Genomic DNA, 13,681 nt, shown 5'->3' with positions numbered 1-13,681 from the left:
AGAAGAAAGGAAATAATAAATATCAGAGCAGAAATAAATGAAATAGTGACTAAAAAAAAATAGAAAAGATTAACAAAATTAAGAGCTAGTTTTTTGAAAAGATAAACCAAATTGATAAACTTTTAGCCAAACTCATCAAGAAATAGAGAGGGCCCAAATAAAATCAGAAATGAAAGAGGAGAAGTTACAACTGACATCACAGAAATCCAAAGGATCACAAAAGATTACTATTAACAATTAGATGTCAACAAACTGGACAACCTAGAAGAAATGGATAAATTCCTAGAAACATATAATCACTCAAGACTGAATCAGGAAGAAATAGAAAATCTGAATAGACTGATTACCAGTAATGAAATTTTACCAGTAATCAAAACTCCCCAAAAAACAAAGTCCAAGACCAGATGGCTTCAAAGTTGAATTCTCTCAAACATTTAAAGAAGAGTTAATACCTATTCTTCTCAAGCTATCCCAAAAAACTGAAGAGGAAGGAACACTTTCAAACTCATTCTATGAGGCCACCATCACTCTGATACCAAAACCAGACAAACGCACTACCAAAAAACCCCCAAAATTACATGGGGCCAGCCCTATGGCCAAGTGGTTAAATTCACGTGCTCTGCTTTGGTGGCCCAGGATTTCACTAGTTCAGATCCTGGGTGTGGACCTAGCACCACTCACCAAGCCATGCTGAGGTGGCATCCCACATAGCAGAGCGAGAAGGACCTACAACTAGAATATAAAAATATGTACTGGGGGGCTTTGGAGAAAAAAGAAGATTGGTAACAGATCTTAGCTCAGGGCCATTCTTTTAAAAAAAAATTACAGGCCAACATCCCTGATGAACATAGATGCAAAAATCCTTAATGAAATATTAGCAAATGGAATTCAACAATATATTAAAAGGATCATATACCACGATCAAATGGGATTTATTCCAGGGATGCTAGGATGGTTCAATATGCACAAATCAATCAGCATGATACACCACATGAACAAAATGAATGATAAAAATCATATGATCATCTCAATAGATGCAGAAAAAGCATTTCAGAAAATTCAACATCCATTTATGATAAAAACTCTCAACAAAGTGGGTATGGAGGGAATGTATTTCAGTGTAATAAAGGCCACATATGACAAACCCACAGCTAACATCATACTCAATGGTGAAAAGCTGAAAGCTTTTCCTCTAAGATCAGGAACAAGACGAGGATGTCCACTCTTGCCACTTTTATTTAACTTGGTATTGCAAGTCCTAGACACAGCAATCAGACAAGAAAAAGAAATAAAAGGCATCCAGATTGGAAAGAAAGAAGTAAAACTGTCACTGTTTGCAGATGACATGATACTATGTATAGAAAACCCTAAAGACTTTACCAAGAAAATATTAGAATAAATGAATTCAGTAAAGTTGCAGGATATCAAATCAATATAAAGAAATCTGTTGCATTACTATGCACTAAGAATGAACTATTAAAGAAATTAAGAAAACAATTCCATCAAAAAGAATAAAATACAAAATTTTATTTATTTTGTTTAAAAATAAATAAATTTATTTTATTTATTTTGTCAAAAAGAATAAACCTAATCAAGGAAGTAAAACACCTATACTCTGAAAACTATAGGACATTGATGAAAGCAATTGAAGATGACACAAATAAATGGAAGATATACCATGCTCATGAATTGGAAGAATTAACATTGTTAAAATTTCCATATTACCCAAAGCAATCTACAGACTTAATGCAATCCCTATCAAAATACCAATGGCATTTTTCACAGAACTAGAACAAAGAATCTTAAAATTTGTATGGAACCACAAAAGACCCCAAATAGTCAATGCAATCTTGAGAAAGAAGAACAAAGCTAGAAGTATCATGCTCCCTGATTTCAAACTATGCTACAAAGCTACACTAATCAAAACAGTATGGTAGTATCACAAAAACAGATATGTAGATCAATGGAATAGAATAGAGAGCCCAGAAATAAACCCACGCTTATGTGGTCAATTAATCTACAAGAAAGGAGGCAAGAATATCCACTGGAGAAGAACAGTTCCTTCAACAAACGGTGCTGGGAAAACTGGACCGCCACATGCAAAAGAGTGAAACTGGACTGCTTTCTCACACCATGTACAAAAATAAACTCAAAATGTATTAAAGACTTAAATGTAAGACCTCAACCCATAAAACTCCTAGAAGAAGACATATGCAAAAAACTCTCTGACATTGGTCTTAGCAATATATTTTTGGATCTATCTCCTCAGGAAAGGGCAACAAAAGCAAAAATAAGCAAATGTGTCTACATCAAACTAAAAAGCTTTCGCACAGAGAAGGGAACCAACAACAAAATGAAAAGGCAATCAACTGAATGGTAGAAGATATTTGCAAACGATACAGCCAATAAAGGGTTAATATCCAAACTATATGAAGAACTCATACAACTGAATATCAAAAAATACAATCTGACTAAAAAGTGAGAAGAAGACCTGAATAGTCATTTTTCCAGAGAAGACATACAGATGGCCAACAGACACATGAAAAGATGCTCCACGTCACTAAGCATCAGGGAAACGCAAATCAAAACCACAATGAGATATCATCTCACACCTGTCAGAATGGCTATGATCAAAAAGACAACAAAGTGTTGGCGAGAATGTGGAGAAAAGGGAACTGTTGGTGAGAATGTAAAATTGGTGCAGCCACTACAGAAAACGTTATGGAGCTTCCTCAAAAAGTTAAGAATAGAACTACTGTATGATCCAGCTATTCCACTTCTGGGTATTTATCTGAAGAAAATAAAAACATCCAGTTATAAAATAACATATATAGAACTGGTTATTTATAAAACTGGTACATTTCACATTACATATATTTATATTAAATATATATAATATATTTTACATATGAATATATATTTATATTTTATAACTGGTACAAATTTCCAGTTATAATAAATGAGTCACGGGGATGTAATATACAGCATAGGGAATGCAGTCAATAATACTGTGGTAAGTGTGTATGGTGACAGGCAGTTGCTAGACTCATCGTGGTGATCACTTTGTAGTCTGTATAGATGTTGAATCACTGTGTTGTGTACCTGACACTGAAGGAAATCTTTGCCTATTCCCAGGTCACCAAGCTATTCTCCTTTGTTTTCTTCTGAAGGCCTCACTGTTTCAGGTTTTATAATTAACTCTGTGATCTGTTTTGGATGAATTTTTGCATACCAGGGGTCACCTTTCATTTTCCATATGGACATCCAGTTGTTGCAGTACCATCTGTTGAAAGCTCCCTTTCTCCACAGGGTTCCTTTGGCACCTGTGCTGAAAATCAAATGACCACACAAGCGGGCACCTATTTCTGTGCTCTATTTTGCTGCGTTGATGTAGGCATTGATCTTTATTCTGAATCATATTGTCTTAATAGCTGTAGCTTTATAGTAAGTCTTGAAATCACTTGTGAATCCAACTTCAGTCTCTTTTTGGTAAAATTGCTTTAGATATTCTAGACTCTTTGCACTTGCATATGAATTTTATATTTTGTCAATTTCTACCTAAAAAGCCTACTGGTCTTCTGATTGGGGTTGTGTTGAATCTATTGATCTCTTTGTGCAGAACTGACATCTTGCCAATTTTCTTCATCCATCTCTTCCCATCCAGAAAGATGGTATATCTATACATTTATTTAGCTATTCTTTAATTTCTACCAAAAATATTTTGTAGTTTTTAGCATACATGTGCTGCACATATATATATCTATGTTTTTTTGGTTTTTTTTGGCTGAGGAAAATTTGGCCCGGGCTAACATCTGTGGCAATCTTCCTCTATGTTTTAGTTAGCACAGCATGGCTGCTAACAGAGCAGTGTAGGTCTGCACCTGGGAACGGAACCTGGGCCAGAAGTGGAGCGCGCTGAACTTAATCACTAGGTAACTGGGGCTGGCCTGGCATATATTTCGTTAAGTGTTTTCATAACTACTTTGTGTATTTTGATGCTGTAGTAAATGGAAGTTAAAAAATTTCTTTTCCAATTGTTTGCTGTTAATATAAAAAATACAATTGATTTTTATATAATAATCTTGTATGCTGGGACCTTGCTAAATTATCTTATTAGTTCTAATAGTTGAAGATACGTTAGGCTTTTCTAAATAAATAATCGTATCATTTGCAAATAGAGACCATTTTACTTCTCTTCTAACTTTTAGGCTTTTTATTTTTCTAGCCTTTTGTACAAGATATACTATATGTATCTATTATACATACATATTATGACATTAAAAAATCTTGCATTTTTTTTAAATCATGAATGGGAATTGAATTTTGTCGAATGTCTTTTCTGTATCTACTGAAAAGTTGTTTTTTTTAAGATTGGCCCTGAGCTAACATCTGTTGCCAATTTTTTTTTCTTCTTCTTCTTCTCCCCAAAGCCCCCCAGGGCAGAGTTGTATATTCTAGTTGCAGGTCCTTCTGGTTGTGGCATGTGGGACGCCACCTCCACATGGCCTGATGAGTGGTGCCATGTCCAAGCCCAGGATCCGAACCAGCAAAACCCCAGGCCGCAGAAGCAGAGCGCGCAAACTTAACCACTCGGCCACGGGCCCGCCCCAGAAAGTTTTTTTTTAAGTACATATTAAAAACCTGTCCAGACAAAGCATCAACTCAAACAGATGTAGGAAATAGTTTGTGCTCATTCAATCTACCCCTTACCAACAACCATCCATCATTACCACAGTGCCATGTGGCTTTTGCACAGGCCACCACCTGGCTAGTAAGTGACCGAGACTGAGCTCAGACAGAAACCCGCTGACTTTAAAGCTCCTTTTCTTTCACCAGCACTGGGGTGCTCTCGGACTAGGTCAACACAACAATTCCTGTGACAATGCTTTTTAGTTTTTTTCTCTTTATTTTTGTGGGTAAAATGCAACATACATATTATACTTAACAATGAAAGCGGATGGGACAAAAGAATCAATATTAACTTTTGAGATGGGAGATAACATAAAAGATGACATTTCTCGTGACATTTATGATTTTTCAATCAAATCACTTAGTTTTAGAAAATAGTTGGAAAATGCCCAAAAGATAAGATGTTATTTTCAAATTCAGGGGTGTGTGTGTAAAACTGTTGGAAATGCTTGAAACATTTTAATTCATGTCATATTATTTTTTATTAAGTGACATATTTATGGAAAAGAGTTGAACATGCCTGTCAGAAACTAGGAACTATTCAATTCCATAATATGTATTCTTTTCAGGCATGTAATACATTTGTGAAGAACAGTTGAAATGCCCTTGATAGAAAGAAGGGACATTTTAATCTCATGTTACTTTCTAGTCAAGTGCAATACGGGGAAAGCAGGTGCAAAGCGCCTCAGAGAAGAGATGAACAGTAATTCCTCCTCTCGAAAACATGCATCTCCACGTGGTTAAACACACAAGACAACGACTGAGGGACACGAACTCTCTCAGGGCGCACCACAGCTAACAGATACCGAGCAGTTTGGCTTTAAAGCTTTAGCTAAAAATATTTTACATCCTTAAATGTATATTATTAAATGTACACTGAAGGCTAACTGAAGTGACTTAAATAATAAGACTCAGGGACAGGTTGTAACAACAATTGTTAAAGTCCTTAATTTTTTTCCCAAGACAGGCAAGTGAGGTAGTTTATACTGTATATACATTGCAAAGAAATTAATATTCCAGTTTCGAAGACCATTGACTCCAAAAATCACATCCCCAAGTGAGCTGCTTAACAAAGGGATTCTCTTTTGCAAAATGGAGAAAAAAATGAGCTTGTTCTAGGGTTTTTTTCCTGAATAAGTGTTCCTAAAATGTGAACTTTCTCAATCCGTTCCTGGGTGTTATTTTCCTAACTGCAGCAAGAGCACTTGGACGAGGTGAGGAGGGAGCTATCAAGAAGAGAATTCAGAAGCCCAGTATCTATCTGACTCTTTTTTTTTTTGCAAACGTACTATTCTTTTTCACTGATTACTGTAACTATTTTAAAACAACTCGTGATAAGGCAAAGATAGTTTTTTCAATACTTAGTTGACAGGTATTTGTGAATTTTAATTGTAGGAGTTTTTTTTTCTTTACCAATAAAATTATTAACAAGAATCTCTTTAACCACACAAAAATTAGTCTGTGTGTCTACTGAAAATTCTTCTCTAATCAATTGGTTAACTGTGACTAAGAATAAAAGTTATATCCAATATATTGGTAGTGACATGGCCTTCCACATTGTATAGTTATTGGACAGTTGTCACACATCCTTGAATACACTGAAGTGATTAAAGTTATTGACTCAGCTAAATTTTTGACATCTGAAACCACACAGAAGTGGATAAGAAATTCAGGAACTTATTATTTTTTACCTGTCATCTGTTAGGCATTTATTTAACACTAACGACAAGTGGAGTAAATCTTAAAACCTTTAGAACTTATGTATAGGTTCTATATGTAAGAAATGAAAATTCCAAAATAAAAAATCAAATGAATAGATGTGTCAATTTTCTGTATAAACACAATAGAATTTAACTATTCTAAATGATATGAAATACAGTGACAAAAATCAGCCATTGTTTTTATACATGCATAGACGTGTAAGGTAGCTAATTTGAAGAATTTCTTCCACGTGTGTAGGCATAAATCATTGCCATCATATGTCTTGGAACTTAGAAACTACATAACATAAAACGTTTACTCCTATTCTTTGAATTGCAAAAATGATAAAAGCAATTTTTCAGACTCCTGAAATTCATTATGTAAACTCATGTGCCATCAGTTAACCATACATTGAAAACTGATGAAATGTAGGAATAAATATATACCTATAGAGCACATATTTATCTTCTAATGGGTTTTCAGGCAAAGGAAATGAAAATTCTCAAATAAACAAATAAAATGAATGGATATTTGAGTTTTCTATAAAAATATAACAAAATCCTAATGGCCAGAAACACAATTATCTATATGTTGAATTTAAGTAGTGTTTTTATAGGCATCAAGGCATACTGCAGAATGCAAAATATTTCTTCCACATATGGGCTTAAATTATTATCTCATTATGTTTTCTGCATTTGTGAGCAACTTCATCTATCGTGTGAATTGTTTGAACTGCAAAAGAGAGTCATTTGGGCATTAAATCTCATTAAAACCGACATAAATTCATCAAAATCTCAATCTGTGGATTCTATCCAAAGCACACATGTGGGGTAAATGAGACCTCTGTCCTTATTTCTAGCTCACCCTAGAAGGACTAGGTCTGCAGTCTCAAGGTGGAAGGCAGAGCTGTCTGACCGCTCAGCGCATTTTAGATTTGCTTTCCGTTAGAATCGTGGAGAAGTGCGTGTCTGGCCAATTGCAAGTCTGGAAAACGGTCTGCAGGGTCTTGACAGAGAGAGAGCTTTCCGCTTAGCAAATATGCATCAGATTTTAAAGCCTGATGCTAATCCACAGTGGCTGGCCACATCTATGATTGATGAACAGAAACAAAATCTGCTTTTACGGCATGTAAAATCTGGATATAACAGTATTTTTCAGCACTCTTGGATAAAGAGCAATTGGATAAAGGCAGTCCTGTATTTTTATGTTGGGGCTGCAGAAGTAACTATCTACAGATGTGAAATATAAAAAGTGATATGTCTGGTCAGGGAAGGAAATCTGTGCCTGGCACATGGACAGCTATACAGTGAGCACCATAATCACGATGAGAAAATAGAGGCTCTGTGACTATTAACGACACAGAAGGTGAGGAAAGCATAAGAACACCCTTTGTCAAACTAACCTTTGCCATGGGGACCTGTAATCACAAGAGAATAAGCTTTAAAAAATATCAGTTTTCAACAGTCCATGATAGAGAAGTGTTCATTTGCACCAGAGTGCTGATACAGTATGACATACATAACAACACAGTGTTCTTTAAATGGAAGTTCCTCCTTCTCCAATTCAGGAGGAAATCAGAGCATAAATATTGTATGTGTAACTTTGGAAACTGACTCCCTTTGCAAAGTAGAGCTGAATTATTTTGCAGAGCAGAAATTATTGATATTTCTGGTATTCTTGCTCAAAAAGGTATCGATATATGTATATAAGTATAAAAAAAGAGTCTTCCATCTCTTGTGTTTGGTAGCATTTGCTACATAAAGAAGTATTTCTTATCCCCAGGTATGGGACAAGTTCATTTCTGCTGTGAAGTCAAAGTAGAAATGATTAAAGTTCACATCCTCTTGTCTTCACTCTCAGCAGGGAACCGTCAGGAGAAACCCTCAGCTCAAATGATCAACCAGCTCCTCTTCCATAATTCATATTGACAATGCTGGGAAACACCAACCAAGAGGGTTATAGGAACAGACATGTTAAAAGCAGTCTTGTTTTTTCCCCTACCAAATGTAGGATCTTCTTGACATATAATACATGATAGCTGCCATCTTGGGGGGTATTTCAAAAACTTGGTTGGGGTTTAATAACCCATTCTGCTTGAGGATTTACATGATATACATCCAACATATAAGCATCTGGATCCAAGCAATGCTGTCCTAAAGGAAAGAGAAAATCAGAGAATGTTTTCAAGAGTGCACACTTCAGTGTGGTGTGTGTGCATTTGTATGTGTGTGTGTAAGGTTCGAACAAGGCCAATATAGTTCTCTCAGTCAAAAGAAAGTAGACACATTTTAGTTTCTTAGCAAAGGCTGCCTTCCTTCCTTTCTGACTGTGAAGTACTTCAAACAAATCCCATGTAGAAAAAACAGACACGCCATCCACAGGCAGACTGCTCTCTCGACGTACCACGTCCATTAGGAGAACACGGCAGGAACTGATTTCAGGTGTAAACCGATCACTTGCATGACAACATGTGTCCTCTAATGGTTTTACAGATAGTAACTTGACCAGGACTAGAAAGATTAAGCCAAGATCATTTTAGGAATGGTCATTTCATTTCTTGCCTATGAATGCAAATGCCCATAGGCAGGAGATCTGGAAAGGATAACAACCAAAAGATCATTCTGCGGGGCAAATACATTTAAAAATGTTTATGTACAGTATGTTTGAAATGTATACTAAAATCTCAGCAAAACTACCAGGATTTGATTGCTTACTTGACTCATTCACTTATCAAATATTTCTTGAGAGTTATTATGTGCCAGGCATTATTCTAGGGGCCAGGGCTATAGCAATGCATCAGACAGTCAAAAATACTTGCCCTCAGGGCGCTTACATTCTAAAAGCGGTAAAAGGCAACTAACAAATAAGCAAGTATAATATAAAGTAAGTCTAATGGTGATAAGAACATTAGAGAACAGCAAAGCAGAGAAGGCACAGAGAGAGAGTATGATCCAGGAAGGTCTCATTGAGAAGGTGATATAGCGGCAAACACCTGAAAGAGGCGAGGGAGTGAGAAATGAGCAATGCGAAGGAGAGCATTCTGGGCAGAAGTACGAGCACATGCAAAGGCCCCAAGGCAAAATGTGCCTGGGGACTGGATATGCAAAGTTGGTGTTCGAGGCGAAGTCTGGATATAAGTTCAAGAGACATCAACATACAGGTCTAGTTAAAGCAATGAGATGGGTTGAGCTCACCAAGGAAGTTACGTGTAGAGGGGAGCTCCAAGGACCGAGCCCTCCAGCTCTCCAGTGTTAAGAGGTTGAGAGGATAAGAGGTCACAGGCAAAAAGGACTCAGAAGGAACAGCCAGGGAAGTGGCAGGAAAGCCAGAAGCTCAGGGTGTCCTTGAAACCAGGTGAAGAAAGTGCTTTTTCAAAGAAGGGAAAGATCAACTCAGGCAGTTATCAAGACAGGATGAATATTGGATTTGACAACATAAGAGTTCTCTGGTGACCTCAACAAGGGAGCAATTTTGGTGAAGTGTTGGGGATAAAGCTTAACTGAAGTTGTTTCAAGAGAGAACAAGAGGAAGAAATTGGAGTATACACAACTGACGCAAGGAGTTTTTACTGTAAAGCGGTACAGAGAAATGGAGGACACTTGAACGGGGTCAAGAGAGAGTTTTGTAAAGATGAGAGAAATTACCAAAATTTTTATCCATGTAGAAATGACATAGTTGGGAGGGAAAAGCTGACCATGAAGCAGAGAATGGAGAAATGACTGGATCAATGCCCTTACTGGGTGGTAGGGGACACAAAGTGAGCCGTGAGCAGAGGAGCTGGCCTTAAACAGGAGCATGGGTACTTCATCTGGACTGTGAGGAGGGCAAGCAGAAGATATGGACACAGACGCAAGCAGAGGGAATTTTCTTTTGATTCCTTTTTTCCCACCTCAGAGAAATACGGAGACTGAACTTGCGCTGAGAGTGAAAATAGGGACGTTAAACACAAAGGGTGTCACAGTTCCGAAAGTTCCACGAGGCTCTTTGCTTTGTTTTGCATCAATTCCAGAAAGAGATTTTCCAACTTTGAGTCACATTTAAAAGACCCAAAAGTGGAGTTCATGTCAACTAAAATATTCACGTTTAAATTTTGAAAATATTTTAGGAAAGTCATACTGTTCTCACACGAAATTTAAAAAGTCAACAACTTACTGACTTTGAATTTATATCTAAGAAACTTGTAAAATATACTTTTACAATAATAGCGTTATACTTCTTTTAGAGTAATCAGAAAATTTAGGAGTAAAAATTGTTAAAGAATGCTTACCTATATTTCCTCCAATTTCATATAATCTTTGGTTCTGAATCTTAATGCATTCTGACGAACCATGACTGTGAAAAGGAGAATGCAATGTAATTTTAACCCTCTTTCACAATCTGAGGTAAATCTATAGATTAAATAACCATGGCAACAAAGAATTCATTTTGCCTTGTATGAAATACACCCCACAAATCATTATTATGACCAAAGTTATGCTAAAAGTTTTTTCCCTGTTTTACTCAGGCAAGCATCTCAGGCACAGAGCGGATGGGGCTATTCTGAACCAAGATGGATGCTGCCACACTCGACAGCAAGCCAGAGCTCATTCTAGCCACAACTGTTGGCTCCATTTTAGAGAGAAAACTGTCACTGACACATCAAGCCATCCAAGGAGCAGCTGGATGTTTAACATTGCTCTGTCATTGTCACATTATCAGTTCAAAAGAAGTCAGGTTTCATTTCTGTATTTGCCAAAAGTTAAACAGAATTCTCTCTTCAACCCATGTCACATTTCTAAGCTTGCCCAACGCTCTGCAAACTAACATTGGCTTCATTGCGTGTCTCTGCTCTATAATAAAAGCAAGTCAAAGAAAACAATTGCCCAATTTCATTTTTCAACCCCAGATCAGAATGCTGGGGTGGAAGAGTCTGGAAAGACCATTGTTGATCTCCATCCCACTCAGGAATGACTTTCAGCTTCATTACTTCAAAAAGATTGCGCTCAGCTCTCTATTGTGAGGAAGAAGAATGTGTGCCCTCTTTTCTTTCTTTTTTGGTTAATTAAACTTTTTATTTGAGGTAAGTGTAGATTTGCATGTAGTTGTAAGAAACTATACAGGCAGATCCTGTGTACCCAGTGTCCCCCAATAGTAAAATCTTGCAAAACTCTAGTGCAATGTCAAAACCACAATGTTGGCATTGATTTGGCCAAGATACAGAACATTTCCATCAGCACAAGGTCCCTCTTGTTTTCCTGTTACAGCCTCATCTATGTCTCTATCCCTACCCCCATCCTCCATTCTACATTTTCAGGAGTTTGTCATGTTAAAAATGCTACGTAAGTGGAAAAATATAGTACAGAACTTTTTTGATACTGGCTTTTTTTTAATTAGCATAAATCCATGGAGATTCACCCAAGTTGTTGCATTTTTACTGCTCATTACCATACCATCCATGGTATGGATGTACCACAGTTCGTTTAGTCATTTACCTGTTGAAGAACATCTGGGGTTTTTTCCAGATTTTGACTATTATAGATAAAGCTGCTATAAGCCTTTGTGTGCAGGTTTTTGTGGGAACATGATCTTCATTTCTTTTGATAAATGCCAAGGAGTGTGAAGGCTGGGTCACATGGTACCTGCATATTTAGTTTTATAACAAACTGTCGAACGGTTTTACAGAGTGACTGTACCATTTTACATTCATACCAGCAATGTATGTGTGGTACAGTTTCTCTGTCTGTTTGCTAGTATGTGGTATTGTCACTATTTTTCATATTAACCGTTCCCATAGGTGTTTAATGATATGTCACTGTGGTTTTGCATTTCCCTAATGGTTAAAGATATTGAACAGGTTTTCCTGTGCGTGTTTGTCATCTGCAGATCCTCTTCTAGAAATATCTGTTCATGTCTTTTGCCCATTTTCAAATTGGATTGTTTGTTCTTTTTATTGCTGAGTTATGAGTGTTCTTTATATATTCTAGATACTAGTCCTTTGTTTGATATGTGGCTTGTAAATATTTTCTCTGAGTCTCCAACTTGTCTTTTCATCCTTTTCATACGGTCTTTCAATGTATACGTTTTCAATTTTGATGAAGTCAGATTTATCAGTTTTTCTCTCTTATGGATCATGATTTGATCTCAAGTCTAAGAACTCTTCATCGGCCCTACATCACAAAGGTTCCTCCTATGCTATTTTCTAAAAGTCTTAGTTTCACATTTACATTTAAGTCTGTGATCTATTTTGGGTTAATTTTTGTATAAGATGTGAGGTATCGATCTAGCTTCGTTTCTCATTCTTTGCTGATGAATGCCCAATTGCTACAGCACTATTTGTTGAAAAGGCTATCTTTCCTCATTGAACTGCTTTTGTACCTTTATCAAAAGTCAGTTCCTAGCACAGTCAAACTCATAGAGACAGAGGGCACAAGAGTGACCACTCTGGCTGGGGAGGGGGAGTATTGTGTAATGGTGATAAGGTTTCAGAATGGGGGCATAAAAACCTTCTGGAGATGCATGGTGGTGATGACTGCATAACAGTGTGAATGTACTTAATGCCACTGAACCATGCACTTAAAATAGTTAAAATGGTAAATTTTATGTTATGTATAGTTTACAATAAAAATTTTTTCAAACTCAGCTGGGCATATGCTGTGGTTCTGTTTCTGGATCCTCTATTCTGTTCCATTGACCTAAATGTCTATCCCTCCACCAATGCCACACTGTCTTCATTACTGTAGCTCTACAGTTGGCTTTAACATCTAGTAAAGTGATTCTCCTACTTTATTCTTTTTCTCAAGACTGTTTTAGCTATTCTAGGGCCCATGCCTTTCCATACAAATTTTTATTTTTTTAATTTTTTTGGTGAGGAAGATTGGCTCTGAGCTAACACCTGTGCCAATCTTCCTCTATTTTGTATGTGGGACACCACCACAGCATGGCTTGATGAGTGGTGCATAGGTCCACACCCGGGATCTGAACCTGCAAACCCCATGCTGCCAAAGCGGAGCACGCAAACCTAACCAGTACGCCACCAGGATGGCCCCCATACAAATTTTTAAAATAAGCTTGTGCACATTTACAAACTATCTTGCTGGGATTTTGATATGAGCTGCATTAAACCTATAGATCAAAGCAATATACTAAAAACACTATAAATAAATCAAGATAGAATCCTAAAGGATAGAACATATCCTGGGCCACAAAACAAACCTCAAAAAATTTAAAATAATTGAAATCATACAGAGTATCTTTTCTGACCATAAAGGAATCAAACTAGATGTCAGTAACAGAAAGACAAACTAAAAATCTC

The 13,681-nt window shown here is 36.7% G+C and overlaps 1 protein-coding gene across 6 annotated transcripts in view; it reads right to left on the bottom strand.

Moving 5' to 3' along the window:
- Positions 1-4,886: 4,886 nt before the first annotated feature.
- ARHGAP28 (Rho GTPase activating protein 28) overlaps positions 4,887-13,681 on the bottom strand; it is a 186,283-nt gene continuing 177,488 nt past the window's right edge. For all 6 annotated transcript variants that reach the window (XM_070629464.1, XM_070629463.1, XM_070629460.1 and 3 more), the window contains 2 exons: positions 10,658-10,722; positions 4,887-8,543 (listed from right to left, as the gene is read on the bottom strand). In XM_070629464.1, coding sequence (XP_070485565.1) covers positions 8,449-8,543; positions 10,658-10,722 — 160 coding nt within the window. In that variant the 3' untranslated portion in view covers positions 4,887-8,448. The remainder of the gene's footprint in view (positions 8,544-10,657; positions 10,723-13,681) is intronic.

Source organism: Equus przewalskii, chromosome 7 (assembly GCF_037783145.1).
Source record: "Equus przewalskii isolate Varuska chromosome 7, EquPr2, whole genome shotgun sequence".
NCBI classification, from domain to species: Eukaryota; Metazoa; Chordata; class Mammalia; order Perissodactyla; family Equidae; genus Equus; species Equus przewalskii.
This window is presented reverse-complemented; position numbering and strand designations above follow the sequence as displayed.